The sequence below is a fragment of the Equus przewalskii genome, chromosome 4 (genome assembly GCF_037783145.1).
Source record: "Equus przewalskii isolate Varuska chromosome 4, EquPr2, whole genome shotgun sequence".
NCBI lineage: Eukaryota > Metazoa > Chordata > Mammalia > Perissodactyla > Equidae > Equus > Equus przewalskii.
In genome coordinates, this window is record NC_091834.1 from 74,119,424 (window position 1) to 74,144,841 (window position 25,418).

General features: G+C 34.0%; 1 protein-coding gene across 1 annotated transcript in view; it reads left to right on the forward strand.

Moving 5' to 3' along the window:
- Nucleotides 1-25,022, forward strand: part of CAPZA2 (capping actin protein of muscle Z-line subunit alpha 2) — a 58,101-nt gene extending 33,079 nt beyond the window's left edge. Inside the window, exons 2-10 of the mRNA XM_008537009.2 lie at nucleotides 1,424-1,487; nucleotides 5,308-5,359; nucleotides 6,836-6,899; nucleotides 11,579-11,785; nucleotides 13,374-13,453; nucleotides 17,116-17,194; nucleotides 19,350-19,421; nucleotides 22,837-22,899; nucleotides 23,596-25,022. Coding sequence (XP_008535231.1) covers nucleotides 1,424-1,487; nucleotides 5,308-5,359; nucleotides 6,836-6,899; nucleotides 11,579-11,785; nucleotides 13,374-13,453; nucleotides 17,116-17,194; nucleotides 19,350-19,421; nucleotides 22,837-22,899; nucleotides 23,596-23,736 — 822 coding nt within the window. The 3' untranslated portion in view covers nucleotides 23,737-25,022. The remainder of the gene's footprint in view (nucleotides 1-1,423; nucleotides 1,488-5,307; nucleotides 5,360-6,835; nucleotides 6,900-11,578; nucleotides 11,786-13,373; nucleotides 13,454-17,115; nucleotides 17,195-19,349; nucleotides 19,422-22,836; nucleotides 22,900-23,595) is intronic.
- The last annotated feature ends 396 nt before the right edge of the window (nucleotides 25,023-25,418 follow it).

Sequence of the window (25,418 nt, forward strand, 5' to 3'; positions counted from 1 at the left end):
ACTGAACCTCTTCTGCTTCAGTTGCCTCATCTAAAAAATGTGCAAATATAATAGTAACTACTTCATAGGGTTGCTGTGAAGAGTAAATGACATAATCCATGTAAAGTGCTTGGTAAACACTAGTTTAAATAATCTCATTTTTGTTATATCTTCATCATTATTATCTCTCAGTGGTATCCAGCAACAAGCATAGATTTTGCCTCAAGCTTTGAGTAATCCAGACTACAGAGAGTTTCTTTTCATTTTAAATTGACATTTTCTAAAAATCCTTTTAAGGCCATGTCACATATGTGGCCTCTAACTGGAAACATCTTCATTATAGCTATATATACCTCTTTTTCAGCTCTCTTCTGTGAAAACCATGTGTCTACTTAGATGCATGCACACACACATAACATATATACACAAATGGACATAACTGTTTCCTTTTTGTTCCATTATTTTTAGTTTCCACATCAGAGCAATGACAGGGCTAGTAATAAAGTGGGAAATGTGAAAATAAGTCAAGGCTTTTGTTTTTGCTAACAGTGGTTCCTTAATTCAGCAAATAGTTGGAAATGTATTAAAAATCACCTGAAAAGCTTGTTTAGTAGTGTTTCTTGGGCCTCATTTCCAGTCTTAATTCATTCGGTCAGGATGGGGCCCATGAAGGTGCATTTCTGACAAGGTCACTGATGCTGCTGCTGCTTGTTCAAGGAGTACACGTGCAGGAACGCTCCCTCAGCGTCGTCAGAGGTTATTGTGTAGTTGTTGGAAAACTGCTATAAACACTCAAGAATTCTTCACTAAACTATAATATTGGGCATTTCACTTAACCTCTCAGATATGCTTTCATTAGTGATTAATCTCTTTATCAAACATAGCCTTTATTCTCCTAAAATATGCCTGTCAGTACACCTGTTGAGATTTTAGCTCTTACTTATCTTTCAATTAAAATGTCTTAAGATCCATCCAGTAAGGTCTCATGTTAAAAAAAACTATAATGTAGACCTTTCTTCCCCTCTTTCTTTCTACATTTTTCACTGATTTGTGACTTTATAGACATAAATATATATCTTTTCTTCATTGTACCTAAATGCATATTATTTCTTTACACATACAAATTTTCTTGATTGATAATTCTTTTCCATTTTAGTTTAAAAGAAAAATTTGCTTATAAGAAAATGTTTCTATGTTGGCAGCTGTGAATCCTTAAATGCATTAATTGTATATTTAATATACATTCAGCCTATACATTGTGATTATAGTAAATGATTAAAACAGTAATAAACTTAAGATGTTTGAGTGAAGAAGAGTCACTGTCTTTAAAATCCTCTCAAACCATTTTCAGTAGAACTTTGAAGTAGTATAATTTTGCATGTTTATTGGTTATTTTAGCAGAGGCCTATACTATGGAACATTTATATCTTCCTTTCTATTTTAGGTGCGTATAGCAGCAAAATTCATCATTCATGCCCCTCCTGGAGAATTTAATGAGGTGTTTAATGGTGAGTATTTAATTCATAACAGTAAGGCTTGATATATCAAGCACTCCTTTTTTAAAGAATAAATTACATAACCAAAATAACTAAGCTAAGGGGAGTATGCAGGAAAATCTGGATTTTGTAATAGCTAGAATATAATGTATTTATGATATATATGATAATTGTGTTTGAGTAAATTAACCTTCTTGAAAGAATAATATTGTGTAACAAGACAAAATTTTAACTATTTTTTTGGAATTGTGACATGCATTTTTGTATTTCTTTTCAAGAAAAACCTACTAGATTAATATGAACAGCCAAAAAATGGTGGAAAAAACATTGTTTCACCATATGCAGAAGATGACAGCACATGTAAAAATTTGTTATTTAAATTATATCTCATAAATTAATTCACAGTATGCCTTTCTTTAAACCTCACTGGCAGGCATTTTTATAATTATTCACTCATAGACCAGAAATTTAAACTTTTATTCAGTCTCCTGTTTGCTGTAAAAACTGTAACAATAGCTTCTCTTTAACAGTAAGAATGACATGGTTAAAACAATCGCCAGGAAGATGGCCTGTGGTGATGTTTTTATAAAACTTTTCTTAAGTAGTTTTAAGAATAAACCACCAGAAGTACTTTAAATGTGTTATTTCTACTTCAAATGTATTTATTTTTTACCTTTACCATGTCTTAAATTAAAACTAATTTACACAGGACTCTTTTAATTTCATTTTTCATAACCTTTTACTCCAGAGTAAACTATTTAAACAGGTTTTTAAGAAGTTTAGTCACTCATTTTCATTCAAAGTGTAAGATATAGTGGAATCTCACCTCAGAAAAGATTAAGTTTGAAAGTCAAAAAAATGAGGCAAAATTGTATAAAGTGAAAATCACTCTTGAAAATCCCTTAAATCGTTCACAAACTATAATATATGATTTAGTACGTACAGTTGCATATGGTAATTCTTATGTATTTAAATATTTAACACTGAGCTACACTTAGAGGAACAATGGCAAGTCTACATTGTATAAAATCTAGAATAAAATAATTCTGCCTTTTTAGGTAAATATAAAATCTCAAGTAGTGAATTGGGAAGTTGGGGAGAATTCAAACATATTTGTGCTTCCTGCAGGGTTTAACTTCTGTTTTAATATTCAGCCTCTGTAACCTAACTGTGTGTTAACACACTTGATGGTTGGGGCATTAAAGAATGGAGAGTCTCCTTTCCTTAGGCTTGTAAGTTGGCTTGTAACTTAACTTGCTAATGGTGAAACTGCACTGATGTCGGTGGCCCCCAAACTCCTGTATGGTTCATAGAGCCAAGAATAAATTATAATTCTAAGAAAAGTTTTTCGCTTTCTATTCTACCCTGAATTAAATGCCCTACAAATTTGTTGACCAGAAAAGTCCTAAAAGAATGTCTGAGCCCTAGAAATTGCTTTCTCATTGGAAATCGATGTTGAAGTGTTAGGTTCTGTGTTGAGGTATATAAAATTGGGCATTCAGGATGAGCCTTTCAGTAGGCCTGGGGTGGAGAGTGAACTGTGGAGTAGAAGTGGGATATAAGTTTTAAACTGAGAAAAGAGTATTTGAATTAAAAAGGAATTCAATATTTGAGGGGTAATCGCATATGAATTTGATTATTTTCGCTGCTATTTTAGTTAATAACATTGACATCATAGTGATTTCAAGAGAAGCCACAAATTTTAGAATTTTGTTGTTAGTGCTGTTGAGTTGTTCTGTCTCCTAGGATCCTGTGTACAGGAGAGCTGAACCCTGCCCATTCTTTTTGCATCATACTCTCTCATCTTTAGGCTTTATCAGATAAGAGTCCCTTGCTATTCATAGGGATTTCGTGGGCTTTTTTTCAAAAGTGGGTGGACAGGTCCTTCTTTCCTAGTTTGTCTAGTCTGGAAGCTCTGCTGAAATCTGTCCACCATGGGTGACCCTGCTGGTATTTGAAATACTGATGGCACAGCTTTCAGCATTACAACACCACCCAGCCGCCAATGGGTAGTGTGATCCTGACCGGGAAATGAACCCTGGCAGCAGCAATGAGAGCGCCAAATCTTAACCACTAGACCACCAGAGCTGGCAATTTTAGAATTGCAAAGTCGTAAAATCTTGTCAGTTGAGTGGTTCCCAAATGCTCTTCTAGACTGGCTACGTCAGAATCATTGAAACATAGATTTTTGGTCTTCATTCTTAGAAAACTGATTTGGTAGATCTAGGCTAGAGCTCTGAAATATATACCTTTTTTTTTTTTTTAAAGCCTCCCACTCACCGCCTTATGGTTCTGATGTGTAGCCTGTCTTGGAACCACAGCCTAATCCGTTCTTAAGAGTAGTAGTTTATTTTATTCAAATTCTTCTCTGTCTTTCTATTTGTTCTACTGTACTCTGCTTATGATAAAAGAATGAACTTTTTTTTCATAGTAAAGCTAACTGGATCAACTAGATCCTGCTTTTAAATTATTTTTCCATTTAGAACTGGAAAAGATAGACTACCATGCAAGACCACTCACTGTGCAATACCACTGTTAATGATTGTGTTTCAAATATTAAAGTGCAAGAATCATATTTATCAAATAGAACTTACCAGTTTGCTTTGTGAGTTAGGGATAACTATAATTGTAAATGTATTCTTTAAAATAATTTTTTACATAGAAGCTTCCATTGTTTAAAATCAGTTAATTTAGAAATCAAATTAGTATTATTTTAGCGGTCACAAAAGAGATTGTTTTTTAAATTGGGGCCTACTACTGAAAACAGGTGTGTAAATAGACAATATTTTTTCTTTTGGAATAGTTTTATTATTTTTGTAAAAGTGATTTATAGTCGTTCTAAAATTTTCAAAGTGCAAAAAAGAACCTAAAAATCACACAAAATTCTACCCTCTAGTTCTCCACTGTTTGAATGAAATACTTCCAACATCTCTCAGTTTAGTCACATATATCTAACTTTATATAACTAGGATGATACTGTACATGCTGAGTTTTCCTCCTCTTGTTTATTTTATTATGAATGTATTTCCATGTTGATAAATACGTGTCTACATTATTTTTAATGGCAGCCCAGTTTTATGCTTGTTATAAGGACTAGAGTCTGTTTGTATCATATTTAACCTGTTTCTTGATAGCAGATGCTTAGGTTATTTGTATTATTTTCATTTCATGAAAAAGATAGGATACATTGTTGTATGTACTTTATGATAGCAACTGTATAAAATATTCAGATGCCTAGGAAAAATAATGAAGGAAAATATACTAAGACTAGAATAGAATTTTTTGTTTTTTGGAAATTATGTGATTTCTTTTTCCTTTACAAAGTGCTTGGATTTTCTAATAAAAATTTGTTTGAACATGAGCTGTGTGAGGACAGAAATGCCTCCATCTGTACTCTGTTCACAAGCTGTTTCTTGTTTGATCACTTTTTCTATAGAGCACATTTATTTGAAGCTGATGATAGTATTGTCAACTAAGAGACAATAGTGCTAAATCTTTTATAGATCTTATCACACTATCTTTTTGGTGTAGTTTATCTCCACTTTACTTCTTTGGAGATACAATACAGTCTGCGTGCATTGACTATTAAGGGTATAAATAGTGTGTTTTTCTATTTCATTCTCTGTCCCATTTCCTAACCAAAATCTTTTTTTTCTTTTCGTTAACACCATGGTGTGTTTTGTGGTTATTTTGATCATCAGAGTGGTATTTTGATCTTGTGTACATGTGGTGGGGAGGTTTTAATACATGACCAAAATAACCTGCATTCATTACATAGAAATTTCAAACATAGAAAAATAGTAATGTAGAAAACATAATATTTGTTTTGCAGATGTTCGGTTACTGCTCAATAATGATAATCTTCTCAGGGAAGGAGCAGCCCAGTAAGTATTATATTATATAATACTTATTATATATTAAGGTGGCATAGGAAAAAATGTTTAAAATGCCTGAAATAGATATTTGCACATCAAGTTCAAATATGTATAATTATCTATATGTCCTAGGCTAGAGGAGAAATATTTTTGATCACAGAGTGACATATGGACACAATTATAACATGAAATTCTTTATTCATTGTGTGTGTTTGGCAGTGGCTTATATGGTCAATACAGTCATGCACCACATAATGACGTTTCGGTCAACAGTAAACCACATACACAATGGTGATCCCATAAGATTAGTACCACATAGCCTAGGTGTGTGGTAGGCTATATCATCTAGGATTGTCTAAGTACACTCTGATGTTCACACAAGGATGAAATCGCCTAATGATGCATTTCTCAGAATGTCTCCCTGTCATTAAGTGACACATGACTGTTCTTTACTCATATGAGAGTATGGAGAGAGGCTTTATTCTTGAACCCATCTCGTCACCATTTCCTAGTTCAGACTCAGCAGTTCTAACATGGACGTTTGCCTAAGGATAGCCTAATTTCTGTTTCTGGCTCTAGTTGTTCCACTTCCCAATTGTCAAACTAATCTTCTTTAGAAGTAATTCTAGGTTCTCCTTTCTCTAAAAGTCTCTGTGATTCTGCTTTGCCTCCCAAGTGAAGTAACTATTCCGTCATTCAGCCTCTTTTAGTTCAATTCAGTAAATATAACCCAACACCTGCTATGTGCCAGGCATTGAGCTTGGTTCTCTCTGTGACTTTGGACCTAACCTGTCTTCTCATTTGTTTTGCTCATCCTAGTCCCTCTAATTGAAATATTCATTTCTTCCCAACCCCCTAATTTCTACAAGACCAGAGAGCCTACCCATTATTTCAGGGCCATTTCTCAGTATCATATCCATTCTGGAATCACTCCTTATTCTCTTTTCTTCTTACCCTTGCCTTAACAGAATGTGATTAAAAATGTATATATATTCTCCATGGTGCTTTATTGATTATTCTCTTATGGTACTTTCTACTTTGTGTTACGGGTATCTTTATTATCTCTCCTACTCTGCTGTAAACCCTTTGATCATAGTATCTATCTCATGACTCTTTCCATCTCACAGCACCTGCTCTCTATCTCCTCGCATGTTGTATGCTAAATATATACTTGAATAATTTGTTATATAGCTTACAGATGGCTAACCTTTACTTTCAAGGTTTTGAATGAAAAGATCAATTATATTTACTGATTTAATTTTCTTTTGCTAAACATTAAAAGCTGGATATCACTCATCAGTTTTTAAAATAGCCATATCTATATAATATGTATAATTAATATATTAAGATCAATAATGGGGAATTATAATTTTGTTTAACTTGCCATGTGCAGTATAGGAGACTTTTATCGACAAATGAATCGTTTGTGATTTTTTAAGCCCATTAAATATGTAATTTTAAGTAATTGGCCTTTTTCTTTTTTAGTGCATTTGCACAGTATAACTTGGACCAGTTCACTCCAGTAAAAATTGAAGGTTATGAAGATCAGGTATGTTTTACATAAACACAAGCTCTGGCTGTTCTTTATCTCATTTATAATGGTTGATGTATCCTGCAAGAATTATGAAGTGGTGTGTTTAAAGATAAAAAAGTGTTCATTTTAATCATAGCCAGTTATGGGCTACTTCATTTCTTTTGTTGAGACCAATAATGCTATTAGCAGAAAGTCCCTTTTGGAAGTATTCGAATGTAATTCTTTTAAGATTTTAGAAAATAATTGCTTTAAATCTACTTTCTTGTTTTTTATAGGGAAAAATCAATCCTATATTAATCCAAAATCTAAAATATATGTTAGTAAGATTTATATCATAATTTGGTTGCTCTGGAATTCTACAGTGCTTCGTGTGAGTAACTTAGCATTTAGTAAATATTAAATCTTTTCTTTCCAAAGTGCAAGTTAGAATTGCTAAGCTAAGCTAAGCTAAGAAAAGCCACAAAAAGTTACTTACGTTCTTATTTTTTATTTTTTTGGTTTAGAGTTATAAATAATTGAACACTGTATTAATTCGTGTTGTGTTTACATGAAACACAATTTATGTAAAAAATATGAAAAAGGAACTAGTACGTAGAGCATAAAAAAGTGGTAACAATTAGTTCTTAGTGGCTAATTATATCAAATTTGCATTTGACATTATTCATTATGCAATATGTAGTCTTGTAGTTACAGGGGAAAGAGACTAGACAGAAGATGACTTGTAACTGAAGGGAACATAAGCTTATATATATAGATATGCATGTGTGTATACGCATGTATCTATAAAGCTTTATAATTTTTTGTTTTGTGAATCTCCTAAATTTATTTTCTTTCTCTCTCAGGAGATTTGGGTTTTTTGAATTTTTTTTTTAATGTTATAAACAATGCTGTATTGAACATCTCTGTACCTCTGGGCACATTGACTGTTGTTTTCTTAAGATAAATCAGTCCCTAAAAAGAAGATTCGCTGGCTCCAGGAAATACATCTTTAAAAGATGTTCGATAGCTTCCAAATTCATTTTACAAACCTAGTATAATTTTAATACTTAATAAAGATAAAAGAAAAAACACAAACTCTACACTAATCTTACATATGACTATAGATTTAAAAACTTTAAATAGGTATTAGCAAGTAGAATCTAGAAATATATTAAAAGAATAATATGCCAAGAGTAAAATAGACTTTATTACCGGAATGCGAGAGTGGTACCCTGTAAGGCAATATATTGGTCTTATCTATTAACCAACAAATCAAAGAGAAAAACCTTATGATACATCAGTTGGCAGTGAAAAAGGACTTGAAAATCCAGCAGCCAGTCCTCATTACAAAAACCTTAAATAGGGATAGAAGAGAGGTTCTTAACTATAATGGACTGTTTAACAAAAAGTAATAGTAAGTATCATAAACTACAAAACACTAAAGTAATTTTACTTAGAAAATTAGCCGAGTATGTCTACTAATCACCATTATCATTTATCATAAGTGAAGGTGTAGAAAATAAGAAAAGAGAACGAGAACTTTTAAAGCTTTGGAAAAGAAGAGAAAACTCTTGGGTGATATGATTATATCTTTAGAAATACTGAGAGAGACTAGTAAAATTAACCTCCCAACCGAAAAAACCTACTAGACTTAGAATAATTTTGTGAGATGGCTGAATTTAAGGTAAGTATACAAAACTCGTTAACTTTTCTCTATCACAGCAAGTAAGTAAACTAGAAACAGTTGGAGTGGGAGGAGTTCCATCTTAAAATAGTGGTAAAACTAAACATTAACCTGGGAATAATCTTACCGAGAAAGGCATAGGATTGTGAAGATATGGCTATTGTCTTTGTAAAACACATAAAACAGGATCTGAACAATGAAAAGGCATACCACATTCCATTTTAAGGTAGAAAGTTAAATTATTTAAAAATTAAAATATGGGGCTGGCCCAATGGCCAAGTGGTTAAGTTCCTGTGCTCTGCTTTGGCGGCCCAGGGTTTTGCTGGTTCAGATCCTGGGCGTGGACATGGCACCGCTCATCAGGCCATGCTGAGGTGGCGTCCTACATGCCACAACTAGAAGGACCCACAACTAAAATATCCAACTATGTACTGGGGGACTTTGGGAAGAAGAAGGAAAAAACTAAAAATTAAAAAATTAAAATATGAATTTAATGCAATTTGATTAGAATCCTGATAGTTTTTTTAATTGGTCAAAATTTTCGTAAAGTTTATGTGAAAAAATACATGCTTGAAAAATGTAAGAACAATAAGAATAGTGAGAGAGAAAATTACCTTACTAAATAGCAGAGATGCTTATAACCAATGTAAAGTCAAATCAGGTGGTATTGTATATAGTAGGCAATAGATCAGTAGAGCAGCGTACAGAACCAGAATTTAGTCCCAAAGAGTAAAAATTTTTATACAGGACAAGGTTATAATTTAGACAGACATATAATAACAGATAGTGGCACAACTGATTTCTATCAAGAAGAAAGTTAAGTTAGACCTCTCTCTCATACAATATACAGAAATAAATTTCAGGTGGATTAAAAATTTGTAAAGTGACTAAAATTGTAGGAGGAGAGTGTACATGTACAATATAAGGGCAGGGGAGACCATCTGAAATAAAACTGGAAACCCTGAAATTGTAAAAGAAAAGATGGACATTTTACTATATAATAATTGTTTTAACTGTTGAATGAAAAGATACCTTAAACAAGGGACTCTCATAAATTAATAAGAAAAAAAAAAAACCCCAGATGAAAAATATTAAAGGGCATTTGTTCATAGAAGAGTAAATGGACCACAAACGTGAAAAGATATTTAGATCTGTCAGTAGAGAAATATAATTAAAGTAATGAGATCTATTTTATACCCATCAGACTGAAAAAAGAGCTGTGTGCCTACTGATGGTAGTAACGTGAAGGGAAGCCTATCTCATATATTGTTTATAGAAATGTGGATTGTCACAGCCATTTTTTGGAAAGCACTCTAATTATGTGTTAAAAATTAAAATTAAAAAATATGTAGGCCCTTTACCTAACATCCCCACTGCTGGGAATCTGTCAAAGAGAAATAGAAGCATCCAATGGAAATATAAACATGAGTATGTTAAAATATATGTACAATAGTACTTAATTCAACATTTTTAATATGCCCATCCCTCCCCTCAAAAGAAAACAGCATGGAGGGCCTGGCCCCGTGGCCGAGTGGTTGAGCTCGCGCGCTCCCCTGCAGGTGGCCAAGTGGTTCATTGGTTCAAATCCTGGGCGCGGACATGGCACTGCTCATCAAACCACACTGAGGCAGCGTCCCACATGCCACAACTAGAAGGACCCACAACCAAGAATATACAACTATGTACCAGGGGGCTTTGGGGAGAAAAAGGAAAAAAATTTTAAAATCTTTAAAAAAAAAAAAAGAAAGCATGGAAATAAAGAGAGAGTCCATCAATAGCAGAATGGCAGTATAAATTAGGTTATATCCACATTATGGGATATTGTGCAACCAGTAAAAAGAATTGTGAGGGGCCGACCCAGTGGCGCAACAGTTAAGTGCGCACCTACCGCTTCAGCGGCCCGCGGTTCGCTGGTTCGGATCCTGGGTATGGACATGGCACCAGTTGGCAAGCCATGCTGTGGTAGGCGTCCTACATAGAAAGTAGAGGAAGATGAGCATGGAAGTTAGCTTAGGGCCAGTTTTCCTCAGCAAAAAGAGGAGGATTGGCAGCAGTTAGCTCAGGGCTAATCTTCCTCAAAAAAAAAAATCTAAAAAAGAATTGTGAGAGTTATACCAGTTGACCTTGAAGGATTTCCATAAGGTATTGTTGAAAAAAGCCAGATGCAGAAAAATGTGTGTGCCTGTGCATTTTGGTTCCAGTCTTGTAAAACAGTGACTGAAAAAACCCTGTATGTGTGTATGTATATGTAGATGTGTATATATTTATCTGTGTAGGATAATATGACTCAAAACAATTCAGAGGGATACATCCTGTGTTTGCATGATTTACATTGGAGGGCTGGGGAAGTCCTGACATAGGTAAGCAGTCAAAAGATTGGGAGAGTTGCTAGAGAAGGAAACAGAGGGAAATTTTAAAAATAAAGCACAAATGTTAAATTTACACATGTATAATTTAAATGTACATAAATGAATAGTATTTTTAAAAATTTGGAAGTCAATTGAAAACAACTGTCCGTGATTAGCTTATAAAACCAAGAAGCAGGCTCTTTATAGCAGATGAGATTGTGGGCCCAGGAGCAATGTAGGACACACTGAAGAGGATTCTCACTGGACTGAAACCTTTCTTGTAACCATCCTCATTGAAGGTCGTTACCAGTTCCTTAGTGTTGAGGAACTGAAGACTGATAGTACAAATAGTAAATTGTTCATAGTTCCCCAAAAATAATACAAAACAAAACAAACTACAGTAGCATATTAGAAGATGCCGTTTTTTCACCTGATAGCTGGAAACTGTATTGGGAGAAAATAAGATCCACTTATCTAAACTGGATGAGAGTAGCCTTCATTGTCTTTATAGCCTACTCATTTGAAGTATTATAGTTGTGCCATATGGTTAAACCAGTTACTTGGGGTAGAGTTACTCTGTGGTTTTAAGGAAATGGCTTAAGTCAATGTATATTAATATATATCAGTACTTAAATGCTATTTTAAATACTTTTTCTTTCCCAAAATTCATTGCATCATTGAAGGTATTGATAACAGAACATGGTGACTTGGGAAATGGAAAGTTTTTGGATCCAAAAAACAGAATCTGTTTCAAATTTGATCACTTAAGAAAGGAAGCAACTGATCCAAGACCGTATGAAGCAGAAAATGCAGTTGAATCATGGAGAACTTCAGTAGAAACTGCTTTGCGAGCTTACGTAAAAGAACATTATCCGAATGGGGTCTGCACTGTAAGTCTCAATGTGGACATTCTTTTCTTTTGTCTTATGTAAATATGACAGTGTTTTTATGATCTCCTGAAATTTATAGTAACTTATAGAACTGACACTTTATAACTTGGCATTCTTTATTTTCTTGAAGTAAATACTTCTAAGAATGTTTACTATTTTTTTTCAGGAAACTCTAAATAGTAGATGTATTATGCTATATATATATATATATGATATGGAAAAATGTTTGTACCTTGAATTAAAGTAGGAATTCTCATACATTGATTAGAGGCGCATGCTATGATGAGACTGTTTAATCTTATGTTCATGCCTCATCTCAGTAAGTTTAGATCAAACTTCTTTTCATTAAGTTACAAGATCTTAGAGGAGGTAAAATTATTTAGAAGTGGAATCATATCCTCGTGTGTCTTATAATCAAATTTCTTATGTTGTTAAATGTGGTTCTTTCATAGATTTAACCTATTTTTATGTTTTCAGGGTGAAATATGGTAGAAAACAGGAGTGCTTTTTTTTTCTTTTCATAAAATTCTTTCTACTCCAATAGGCCTTTTAATCCCCCACAGTGTGTGCTTCTGTGATCTTCTCCATAGCCAAAGTGATCTTTTGAAATGCAAATCAGATCAAAATCCCCTGCTTGAAATCCTTCAGAGATTTCCCTTTGCACTTAGAGTCCAGGCTTCTGAACATGGCTTTCAAGGCCCTGTGGACCTGGCCTTTGCCTACCTCTCCAACCTAAGGTGGCCATTCATCCTGGTTTATACCTGCTGTCCCAATAATTATTAATATTACCAATAGCACCCCATTTCACTCTCAGAAGTTTCCTAGTTAGGACAACAATTCATATGCTCCCCTTAAGTATCTAGCTCTTAATACTTATTTGAGAAATATAGCAACATAACCTAGAATACTTTACAAGGTCTTTGAATTATGAACCTTATTGATTAGGATTACTTTGGAGGAATAACTCAAGAATTTGGTGGTTAGGTTGAGTTAGAGAGTCCTCGTTTGTTCCTGGGGGATTGAAAGTCACAAATTATTTATCACTTTTAAAGCAGTGGGTAAGAGGTGAAATAATATTATCATACCATCACATGCGTTCTCCTAATGACCTTTCTCAGTTATAAGTAAATAGCATTCTCACCTCTATCCTAGTACTTTTTAAAATGACTAGAGAAATGGCAACCCCTAAGATTGTGGCATAAACAGAGATAATCACAATATAGGTCCAATTTTTATTTGCATGAAAACAGCCAGATTGATATCTATGTATTTAAAATAAATTATCGACACATTTTATGATTCTTGTGTTTGGAATGAAAAGTATGGTGTATCTAGGATGTTTATGAATATTTTAGAGTACAAATAGTTTTACTCAGTAAGTTGTGCTTTATTAATTGTGAGCTCTTTTTTGCTCCACCTTAGAGCCTGTGATTAGGTGTATATACTTGAGTACTTGTTGAGCTCTTTATTGGAATTCTTTAAATGTTTTTGCCAAAGTGCTATACAAATTTTCAGTATTTTATAGATGTTTAAAGTTGGTTATTCTGTGGCCTTAAATTCACTTTTGTGTTTGTGTTTTGCCAATAAGGTATATGGTAAAAAAATAGATGGACAGCAAACCATTATTGCATGCATAGAAAGCCATCAGTTCCAAGCAAAAAACTTCTGGTAAGTTAAAATTTTGTGTATTGGGGCATTTTGACATTGTTTATGTTCTTTGTAGTTCTTGCTTTATTGATTGGACATATACCTTGTTTGTGTGTGATTGGTTAAGAGGCAATCTAAACATAATATAGAACCTCTCCTTTTGATGTAAGAAAGGTATCTGGTCCATATCAGCCTAATCATTTAAAGGTAGCAGTAAATCCATTGACACTCAGTGAAGAGCGTGGGAGAGTGTCAAGTGTTTTTAGAGACGAGCAAGCAGCATCATAAGGGAACATGTGTGCCTGTGAGCAGACCAGTTGGCAGGCCCATATGTTCGTTCTGAGAAGGGCTTGTTCCTGAGTGAGACTTGGACGGGGGAGGAGGACTGAGGTAATTGTGAAGTGAAGAATGATGCTTTACTGTATATGAACTTTGGGGGCTCTGAACTAGATGTTTTCATGTGGATTGCCTTGTGCTTGGTTGGCCAACGTGAGGCGGTAGTGACATGTTTTATACAGCGAGGCAAATTACAATCATGCCTTATAATTTTGTGTATAAATCATTTGATTATTCCTTGAAGAAATCCAGCCACCCAAAGCATTGACTTGCTCTATTAATCTTGGACCTTTGACAAGTTGTTGGGCATTTTTATTCTTAGACAAGACTGTTTTCTGAGATAGCTCTTGTTATAAACTTCTGAGGCTGTTTGAAAACTTTGTAAGTTCAGAATTGAATGAAATCTTTATCCCTCTTTTTTTGTTTATACATGCTAAGGTTATCAGAGTAAGTGTGGTCATAATTTAAGTATATTTATCTTTGACTTGTTAGCCAAGTTGGTTGGTGGTGCTATTGAGGGTAAAGTAACAAGTATCAGTAATTCTTATAGACTAGTTTGGTCTGTGGCCCAAGGTTGCTCCACTACTTAACCATCTCAGAAATAAATGCAAAGTTAACCAAGAACGTTTGCAGGAATGCAGATCCATTATCACTGAAGGAAAATCAATTTCATGTGTAAACATATGGCTTAATGACAAGCTACAGTTTCCTAGAGATTCTGGAGTACAAAGTTACTTTTATAGACTTAATGTGAATGTAGTTTCTCCACTTTAGGCTTAAAAACTTGTTGCATTAATCTGCCAGTATCCTAAAGAAATAAATCTTCACAAAATCACAATTAATTTATACTATTTATGCCAGGATATGTATAATAAAATCAATCTTGTTGAGATTGAAGTGCAGGAAAATTCTTGTTACTGTTTTACTTTAAAATGTGTTGAAGAGGGGCTGGCCCCATGGCCGAATGATTCAAGTTCCATGTGCTCTGCTTCAGTGGCCAAGGGACGCAGGTTCAGATCCTGGGCATGGACATATTCCACTCACCAGCCATGCTGTGGAGCCACCCCACATCCAAAAAATAGAGGAAGGTTGGCACAGATGTTAGGTCAGGGCTAATCCTCAAGCCAACAAAAAAAAAAGAGGAAGATTGGCAACGGATGTTAGCTCAGTACAAATCTTCCTCACCAAAAGAAGCAAACCAGAACATAAAAATTTGTATTGGAGATGTTAGTGTAAATTTACTAATTAGTTTCCAAAATACAATTTATTTGAGCTTTAGCGTATGTAAAATGAAGATGATATCTGCCCTTGATTTTTCTGTTCTCACTATTTTGCTTTACATATGTGAATATTTTTTTTCTAAACTACCACTATGAACGTTATATCATTAAAGTTGAAAATGACTTCTAGATTTTTGGAAAAGATAAATTTTATATGACGTTCCAAAGTGCTAAGCATCACATATCACAATAATCTTGATAAAATATAAATATTTTGGTACAAAGAAATGAACTTCAGGTTACCTGAAATACAGATAGAATAAAAATCAGAAGATACTAGTCATGGACATTTCTTAGATTTCACTAGAGCCGTTCTCTTCTTGGTCTCTACTATTTCCCTAACGTCTAGAAGTTGAATAAACACACATTTGTTTATGGTTTTTTTTTTTTCAAGGAAGATTAGCCCTGAACTAACATCTGCCCATCCTCCTCTTTTTTCTGAGGAAGACTGGCCCTGAGCTAACATCCATGCCCATCTTCCTCTACTTTCTATGTGGCATGCCTACCACAGCATGGCTTGCCACAGGGTGCCATGTCTGCACCCAGGATCCAAACCAGCGAACCCCAGACTGCCAAAGTGGAACATGCGCACTTAACTGCTGAGCCACTGGGCCGGCCCAGAAACACACATTTGTAATTACAGCATTAATAGAAGAGAAGGGAAGAATGTAATTAAAGGCTAGGATGTCTTGACTGTTTACTCCATTGATGAAAGGGTACTATCTACTCAGCATCATTCACTGTTACTATACAGTAATGCCTTTGGAAGGATCTTTTGAAATAGTTCTCAGATTGGTACCATTACTTCATTTGGAATTTCTTTTTTCTTTTCACAATCACTGGTGATATATACTTATTGTCATAATACATTAGAAATGTATATGCTTAGAACTCACTGGTGCTTGATGCTAATACATAAATAAAATAAATAACTTCTTTTACAGTCATGAAATAAAAATGAATAGACCTAGGTTCTTTTTCCAATGGATAATTTTGAATGAGTCACTCAAAATCAAGACATGTTATAAAATTCTCTTATTTTGTAGAACCATATATATTGTTCTAATTATAGTACTTTTCAAATGTTGTCTTAACTTTAGGTTTGAGAGTACTTATTATTCTACACATTTTCATGATTGTGTAGACTGTAAGAGTATTGAAAGGAACCCAGGAGGAATTTTATAGAAAAGCTAGTATGGTGATCCATTAGCCCTGTGACTATTTTAGAAATATATACTGTTCAAAAAAAACTGAACAGGTATAAATTTGCATATCACAATATGTCTTTAGCATGCAAAGAGCAAATAGAGGTCAAAGAAAAGGAGTTGCTATGAAAAGGCTGTCAGTCAAAAATAGGATAAAATTCATTATCTGGGAGACAAAAATGAATAACATACCTGTTGCTTGTTTGTAATGTCACAATTTCCGACCATGAATACATGTTAATTTGTATCCCAAAGATCATTTGGGAAGTGGGAGAAGGATGTGCCTTTTATGTGGAAACTTTAAACCTAAAATTGGAAAAGGAAAAAAAAATCTGACGCTTATAACTCTTTATAGCCTTTCTCTTTCCAGATATCAAAACCTCCTTAAGACTGTTGCATTACTGTCCATTCTTTTAAAATTATTTGATACTTTGTATCATTCACTGGATGTTAAATTGCATTGACTGTATTTGTGAAAGCCCCTGATAATCTGAACATTTATTCAGTTTATTCTTAATTAAAGCATAGGTGAGTCTATTGAGGAAGTAGCTTAAAATTTTTCTCCAAAAGTAGCTTATATGATTTAGCTTTGAACTGTATTTTAAGCTCTAGCTTTAGAATTCTGAAGTTGCATCCATTGTATAGGGCCTTTCTTATCAGTAGGGTGAAGTCAAATTAAATGTAGCTCATAACTGAGCTTAACCTTTTAATTCTTTTGAATATTTCACTGATTAAACAATGAATGTCCAGCATCCACCCCCCACACTCTCTCGTATTGTAGCGTTAAATTTAAATCTGGAACTTAAAATTTATTTAAATTATTTTCCCTACCTTATTTACAGCTGCTGTTTTTATTTTTAAGGAATGGTCGTTGGAGGTCAGAGTGGAAGTTTACAATCACTCCTTCAACCGCTCAGGTGGTTGGCATCTTGAAAATTCAGGTATGAAATAAAAAGAATTTGTTTACTGATCTCTGGATGATTCTGAACAGAGAAATATTTACATTTTTTAAATGGTTAACTTTACGTTTTCATAGAACACAACCATTTCTTTTCCAGACCTTTGTTTTGAGGTAATGGGAAAAACAAATAGTGCTGATGCCATCTTTTAAATAACTTTGCAGTTCATTCCCTAATCATCACAAATTTGCAAGGATAGCTGACAGATTCTAAAAATACAGCTAAAATTAGATACTACCATTTGGTCTGCTCTTTATACAATTTGTTCATCCAAGTATCCTCTGAGTTTGAGTTGTACTGTTCTGTTTTCTGAATTGAGTGGAGTTGGATGAAATATATTAATATATGTGAGTACAGATGTATAAATATATTTATTATATGTGTATATTAATATATGTACATATTGCATATATCTTTTAAGTATCTTCTGTGCTCATATTTGGCTTCTTATATGAAACCTGCTAGAGTGGAATTCTTTGACTCTTAGTGTAAGCTCAAATGTTTATAGGGAAGAACATTTGATAACTAAGACCAGGTATTTGAATATAAATATTACTAAATAAGTCAGAGGAAAATACTCACTAATCTTTTTCTGTCATGGTTTGTTTATTTATTTGGTACATTTGTTGATCAGTTATCATGAAAGGTATTGCACTGTATAAGGTATATAAGGTGTAAGGGCTATAAAGGAATAAAGATGAATCAGATGCTGCTGCTTTATCATCTGACTCTAATATACATTTCTAGTCTTAGATCCTATTACTTTTATGTCTTGGTGTGACTGTCCCCTATGGGCTAGAGAATAGAGGTTCAGAGCATGGGTTTTGAAACCAGACTGCCTGAGTTTGAATCCCAGCTCTGCCAGTTATTAATTGTATGACATCAGGAAGTCATTTAAGCTTTTTTTGGTTTGTTTTCTCATCAGCTAAAAACAGCATCGGCTAAAGAAAACAACAACAATTAATAGCTTATGTGATTGAAGATTAGTTAATGTGAGCATAATGGTTAGAACGTAGCTTGACAGAAGTGCTTAATGAATGGTAGCCATTATTGTTGATATTATTCTTTCCTTCAGTTAGGCCTCAGTAGCTCTCACCTGGATAATTTCAAAAATGGTGCCGTTGTTGAACCAAAGCTTGTTGAGAGCCTGGATTGTCTGGTTCACAATTCTATCTTCAGCACTTAGCATGATGCCTAGTATATAATTATTACTTTATTTTGTTGGATTGCTTGACTTTTCGCCATCCTCAGATCCATTTTTCACATTGCTATCAAGAAAGATGATTTCTTAAAATTTAAATCCACTTATGTTACTTGTCTACTTAAGACCATTTTAGCGGCACGCTCTCACCTACTAGATAGTCCGACATGTTTGCATGGCATACAAGGCCCAAAGTTGACTTCTCCCCTACCTGTGTGTTTCTCCAGCCCCCTCTTCCTCTCTCCAACCCCACACACTTTCCAACCATAAGTCCCTCTAAGGCTTCCTAAAGCATGCTCTTCTCTAAGCTCAATTGCTTTGTCTTTCCTGGTTTAGTCATTGTCATACTCATTTTGCTAAAGTCAAGGGCAGTGTTGCCTCCTCTCTGAAGTCCTTTTTTGAGTCTCAGAGAGAGTCTGGAGTATTGCTAATGTACTTTGTACACACCTCTCACTGTGTTGTGTTGAAATATGAGGTTTAGGGACTGTCTTTTTAAAAGTTATATGTCCCTAGAACCTTCTGTAGTAGCAGGCATGAGTAGTAATGACTCAGTGTTTATTGAACAAATTCATGTGTTTGAATTTGAGGAACTAAATGGTTGGTGGAAATACACAAAAGAGGAGCAGAGTTTGTGGGGGAATATTGTGAGCTTGATTTTGGAAATCTTGAGTTTAGGTACCAGTAGAATATCTAAGAGGTAAAAAAAAAAAATGTTCAGCAGTCAGGTCAGTGGAGGGCTTGCCTGAGTAATTGCAGGAACTGTTAGTCTCCTCACTGGACTCGGGGCAGGAGGAGTCTTCCTGGAGCTTGAAAGGTCAGCTCCATAGAGAAGTCTAGGTTAGAGCTAAATTTGGTAGTCATCAGCACTGATGTGAGTGTTGGAGCCTTGAGGATATTGATGACTCCTGTAATGTGGTTTCTGTAATTTTCTTATAGGTTCATTATTATGAAGATGGTAATGTTCAGCTAGTGAGTCATAAAGATATACAAGATTCCCTAACGGTGTCTGTAAGTAATTAATTTCAAAATAAAATGTAAACAACCTAATACTTCTAGAAAACCAGAACAGTTTTGGAATTAGCATTTTAAGTAATACTTCTGCTTCAGATTAAAGTGTTTTCAAATAGATTAAAGATGGTAAGTAATTGGAAATCAGTACCTAACGTTTTTTTAAGCAGCATTTATTGAGATATAACTCACCTAGCATTCAATTCGCCCATTTAAAGTGTGAAATTCAATGCATTTTAGTATTTTAACAGGATTGTACAACAATCACCACAGTCTAATTTAAAACATTTCATCCTCCAAAAACCCCGTGCCTGTTAGCAGTCACTTTCCATTCCCTGCCGAAAGACCTTCCCCCAAACCCCTCTCAGTTTAGGCAACCCCGAATCTACTTCCTGACTCTGGATTTGTCTGGCCTGGACATTTTATACAAATGGAATCCTACAATGTGTAGTCTTTTGTGACTAGCTTTTTTCACTTAGAGTAATGTTGTCAAGGCTTATCCATGTTGGAACACTTATCAGTACTTCATTCCTTTTTATTACCAAATAATTCATATACCACATTTTATTTATCCATTTATCATTTGATAGACATCTGTGTTTTCTGTTTTTTGCTCCTATGAACCTTCGTATTCTATTTTTTGTGTAGACATATATTTTCATTTCTGTTTGGTATATACGTGGCAGTGGAATCCTGGGTCATGTAGTAGTTCTGAGTTTAACCTTTTGAAGAACTGCCAGACTGATTCCAAAGTGGCTGGACCATTTTACATTCCCATCAGGCGTATATGAGGGTTCCAGTTTGTCTACATCCTCACCAAAACTTGTCTGTTTTTTTTTATTATAGCTCTTCTAGTCGGTATGGAGTGGTACCTCATTGTGGTTTCTATTTGCATTTTCCTGATGGATAATGATATTGGGCCTCTTTTTTTTGGTATTTATTGGTCATTTGTATATCTTCTTTGGGAAAATGTCTGTTCAGCTCTTTTGTCTATTTCTTAATTGGTTATTTGTGTTTTTATTGTTGAGTTGCAGTTGTTGCTTATATGTTCTGGATACAAGTCCTGTATCAGATATATGACTTGGAAATGTTTTCTCCCATTCTCTATGTCTTTTCGCTTTCTTGGTAGTACCATTTGCAGAACAAAAGTGGTTTTTTTAGTTTTGATGTAGTCCAATTTATTTTTTCTCTGTTACTTGTGCTTTTGGTATATTAGTAGAAACCACTGCCTAACCCAAGGTCATGAAGATTTACTCCAGTGTTTTCTTGTAAGAATTTTATAGTTTTAGCTATTAAATTTAGGTCTATGATCCTGTACTTAACTTTTAAACTCTATTGTATTTTTTTTCCCCCTCTGTCTATTTGGATTATGATTTAATGAAGTTTTTCTGAAGTTCAGCTTTGAAATTCAGGAAACTTTGAACTTGGTTTTATTTCCCTGTAAAGTTCTTTCAAATATTCTTTTCATTGCACATGCAACTATTTCTTTGGAGTATTTTTGCCCCGAGGATATTAATAATTTAACAGTGACATTTTCCCATAAACGTTTGTGTTGGATACCTAAAAGTACCAGTATATTATATACATCAACTGCTAATATACAAAATTAGCTAACCTACAAATATTAAAGAAAAGTTGATTTTTAATTTAAGAAAGCATTTGACTTATTAAGAAACATGTGTGAATGTGTTAGGCCAGATACTACCTGAGAAGAGAAGAAAGCTGTTTGTTTTTTAAATTTTTCATTAGCGCTTAGGTGATTTCTGCTTTTTTGCTAAGTGGTACTCTTGCAAAATTTGCGTAAAAGAAACCTTCTGGTTTTTCATGAGACATTGTATTTAGTATAGTTCTATATTATGAGCATGCATGTAATATTATTTGCGTAACAGGGTACTTGGTCTGTCTTCTTTGGGGAGTTTGACACTGAGCAAAGACTCTTCCTAAGAGAGATTTACCTACAAAATTATAGACTGGAGTTGTGAGAGATGGTCATGGTAATTAAATTTGATTGTGCCATTTTGTGCTGAGCTTTTTAGGAATGCATTTTTCACTTTATCTTACAGAGTTTTTATTGTTGTTTTATTGTTTTTGGACAGAGAAAAAATGCACCCATTATAGAAATTTATACATGTGTAAATATATATAAGTTATATGTATAAGGTAAGGTATTAGAGAATTTTGGTGATCTGGTGGTTAAGATTCTGTGCTCTCACCACTGCCTGGGTTCGTTTCCTGGTCAGGGAGCATACCACCCATCTGTCGTTTGTCATACTTTGGCATCTGTGTGTTGCTGTGATGCTGAAAGCTATGCCACTGGTATTTCAGATATCGGCAGGGTCACCCATGGTGGACAGGCTTCAACAGAGCTTCTAGACGAGACAGACTAGGAAGGACCTAGCCACTCACTTCTGAAAAAACTGGCTGTGAGGGGCTGGCCCCGTGGCCGAGTGGTTAAGTTCGCGCGCTCCGCTGCAGGCGGCCCAGTGTTTCGTTAGTTCGAATCCTGGGCGCGGACATGGCACTGCTCATCACACCACGCTGAGGCAGCGTCCCACATGCCACAGCTAGAAGAACCCACAACGAAGAATACACAACTATGTACCGGGGGGCTTTGGGGAGAAAAAGGAAAAAAATAAAATCTTTAAAAAAAAAAAAAAAAAAAACTGGCTGTGAAAACCCTACAAGTGCAGCAGAGCCTTGTCTCATACAGCTCTGGAAGGTGAAAGGGTGGTGCAAAAATACGGGGCACGGTTCTGCTGTGCTGCGTACAGGGTTGCTAGGAGCTGGAATCAACTTAATGGCACTAACAGCAAATTACAGAAATTGACGTAAACACTGTTTTATTAAAAAGTTTAGGTTTTCATTAACTGTACTATTAGGAAAGAAGCAAAGAAATCAATATATTGGAATGTTAAGATTTTTCCAGAAAATATTTAATCACTACAGTAAATTCAGCTTAAACTTTAAAATGTTTTTCCTAATTGGTACTCTTTCTTTAATGTATCGTTATGGTGATAAATATTGTTCAGTAAATATTTAACAATATTTAGATACAATCATTAATTAGAAATCTATGACTAACTTCTTATCTGTAAGGATTATCTACTGGAATGTGTGTTGTGTTACAATTGAATTTTTCATCGGTGTGTACTATTAGGATTTCACTTTCCTTAGCCAGTGAAACACTTAGACCAGGCTCATTCTGTAGACTTTTAAAATATTTTTGCCTAGTTCCCCTTGGATTTAGAATAATTGATCTTACAGTATTTCCTGTTTGTCATAATTTCCAACTGTTTTATTTATTAAATTATAACAAATAATTAACCATACACACATTGACATACCTATTTAAAAATAATAGTGGTGTAGTTTTAAATTACTACTTTATTTACTTTTGGTTTTGTTCTTCATTCAGAATGAGGTGCAAACAGCAAAAGAATTTATAAAGATTGTAGAAGCTGCAGAAAATGAATACCAGGTATGATTTTCAAAAATATTATATAATCTATATTTACTTAAAAATAATGGCACTGAAATCTTAATGCAGTCATAAGCCTGAATTTTTTCATTGTTTCACTATGATAAAATATAGTCTTTTGCGTGTGTTTTTAATTCCAGGGCAAAGTTGTGAAAATGTAGCAAAATTTTAGTTTTAGCCAACTGTAATTTCTGAGTATTGGTCAAAATATGCAAAGATTTTAAATGGTTATTTTGTTTCTGATTGGAAACTTTAATTTAGGAGATGTTTCCCAAAGCATTTGGATGATATATTATCTGCTCAGATTGTATTTTATTTTGTACTCTACTTTTTACATTATTTATCAGCTTCTAAACTATACCCTTGAATGTAAGCATTTCATTTGTGGATTGGACACATTTCCACTCCTTGCAAATAGGAATTTATACGATTGTTCTGAGTGAAATTAAAATAGATCCCGAATGAGGACGTACAAATATTAAATCTGATTTACAATTTCATTTCATTAATTGTTCAAAATGATTATAAGCCTTTTCTTTTAGCTGCTTTTAAACAGCTTTTAAAATAGGCTTTTGTTTGACTTTTTGAAAGCATTGAAACAGGATGCTTAAAATGTTTTTCCTAAAACATCTATGTGTTTTACAAGTTGTTCTGTTCCTTTTATGTCTTTAAACTTATAACTACTGTTTTTTATAGACTGCCATCAGTGAGAATTATCAGACAATGTCGGACACTACTTTCAAAGCCTTACGTCGACAGTTGCCAGTTACACGCACTAAGATTGATTGGAACAAGATCCTTAGCTACAAGATTGGCAAAGAGATGCAGAATGCATAAGATGAACATTGCATGACCGGATCATTTTAGTGTCTTTGCGTTTTAAAAAATAATCATTGCAAAAGTATTCAGAACTGTCAAGCTACCCAGTCAGATGGGCTGTTGCCGTTTAAAAAAAAAATCACTGTAATTAATTAGTTTGGTTAGAGCACAAAGCTTAGCTAATCAACCATTATTTTTCATTTCTTTTGTTCAAAGAGGATTGAAAATCAGTTTAGTTTAAATGTCTTCTACTTTCTGTTATTCCTTTCTTTCTTACAATGAAGAGATGATTCCTCTAGTTTAACGTTAATAGCGTTAAAAGTTTTTGAAGCGTTTCAAAAATATTTTACTTATCATAACCCTAAAATTGTTTTTTGGTTTATGAAGTGGGTAACTTTTGATATTCGCCCAGTTCTTTTTAATGGGGTCAATAATGGACATTCTAGTTTAAGGTGGTTGATGGATTTAGCCATATATGCTGCTAAAGAAATTGTCTACCTTTTCCCCCTCACCTCCTCCATTTATGTAATTGAGATTAGAGGGAGAGCATTTTCTATATGAATTGTGTTTAAACCTTTCAAGAAGGTTATTTAGCTAGCTTAGTGTTTAACTAAACTTTTTTTAAACAAGGCCAAGGTCTAATGCTGTTTTGAGATTCTGAAATTAAATGAAAATACTTATTTCAGAAATGCATTTAATGCTTTTTTTCTTGTGACAGTTACGCAAATTAGCTTGAATTCCGTATGTCCCTGAGTTATTTTTATCATAAAGCCACAAATGTATTATAACAAGGCAAATTGTAATATATATAATCCTGAACTCATGACCATGTCTCAGTTTATTTTTTTTTCTTGGATTGAAAAGTACTGAAATTCAATGTGATATTAAAATGAAAAATTTCCTATTTATTTGAGTAGAAAATCACTTACCAGTGAGTCATATACTATTTTAAAATACTTTCTTTGGATATTGTGATTCTTAACTAGTTGTAAATTAGAAAAGCTGGGAGTACATATGGTGTGCAGTTACAGTCTAAATTTTTCCATCTGCCTGTGCATCGTAAGCATGTTTGTAATATTTTAAAAAAGACATTTACTGATGCTACAGGAATTTCAAGCCTGTGGTGAACGTTAGTATTTACTGTAGGGAGTGGGGTAAATTTATGGTTTCATTCAATCGAGTATTGCTTATTATACTCCAGTGGAATCCTTTCCTCACAGACTCCTGCAGATGTCTGGGCCTGGAAATGTTTTTTTAAAAACACCACTTTTATCATGTACAATAAAATATTTCATTAGCTTGAATTGTATAGATTTTAAAAACCCTCTCTATGAAAGCATGTTGTTTAATTTCTTTTTAAAAACCACTGTTGGCCTTTGAAAGCATTGAGAATATAATATAAAATTAAGACATTTTTGGTTAAATGGTTTTCTCTAGTTTTAAAATACAAATTTTGCCGTATTGGGATTACTAAAGAAAATGAATTGGCAATGTTAATTATCTATTCCCTTTTTAAAAAGACATTTTCAAAAGTATGATGATTCTGAACTAAGTACTAGTTGGATCTTTAATTGATTAGCTCACTTGTATCAGTTGGGCTATCTGGGTTTGTACCCCCGAAGGTCAATTACTTTGGCTCTGTTTTATGGCCTAGAATGCTTTCTTGAAAATACTTATAAATTGTTTTTAAGGTGATGTGC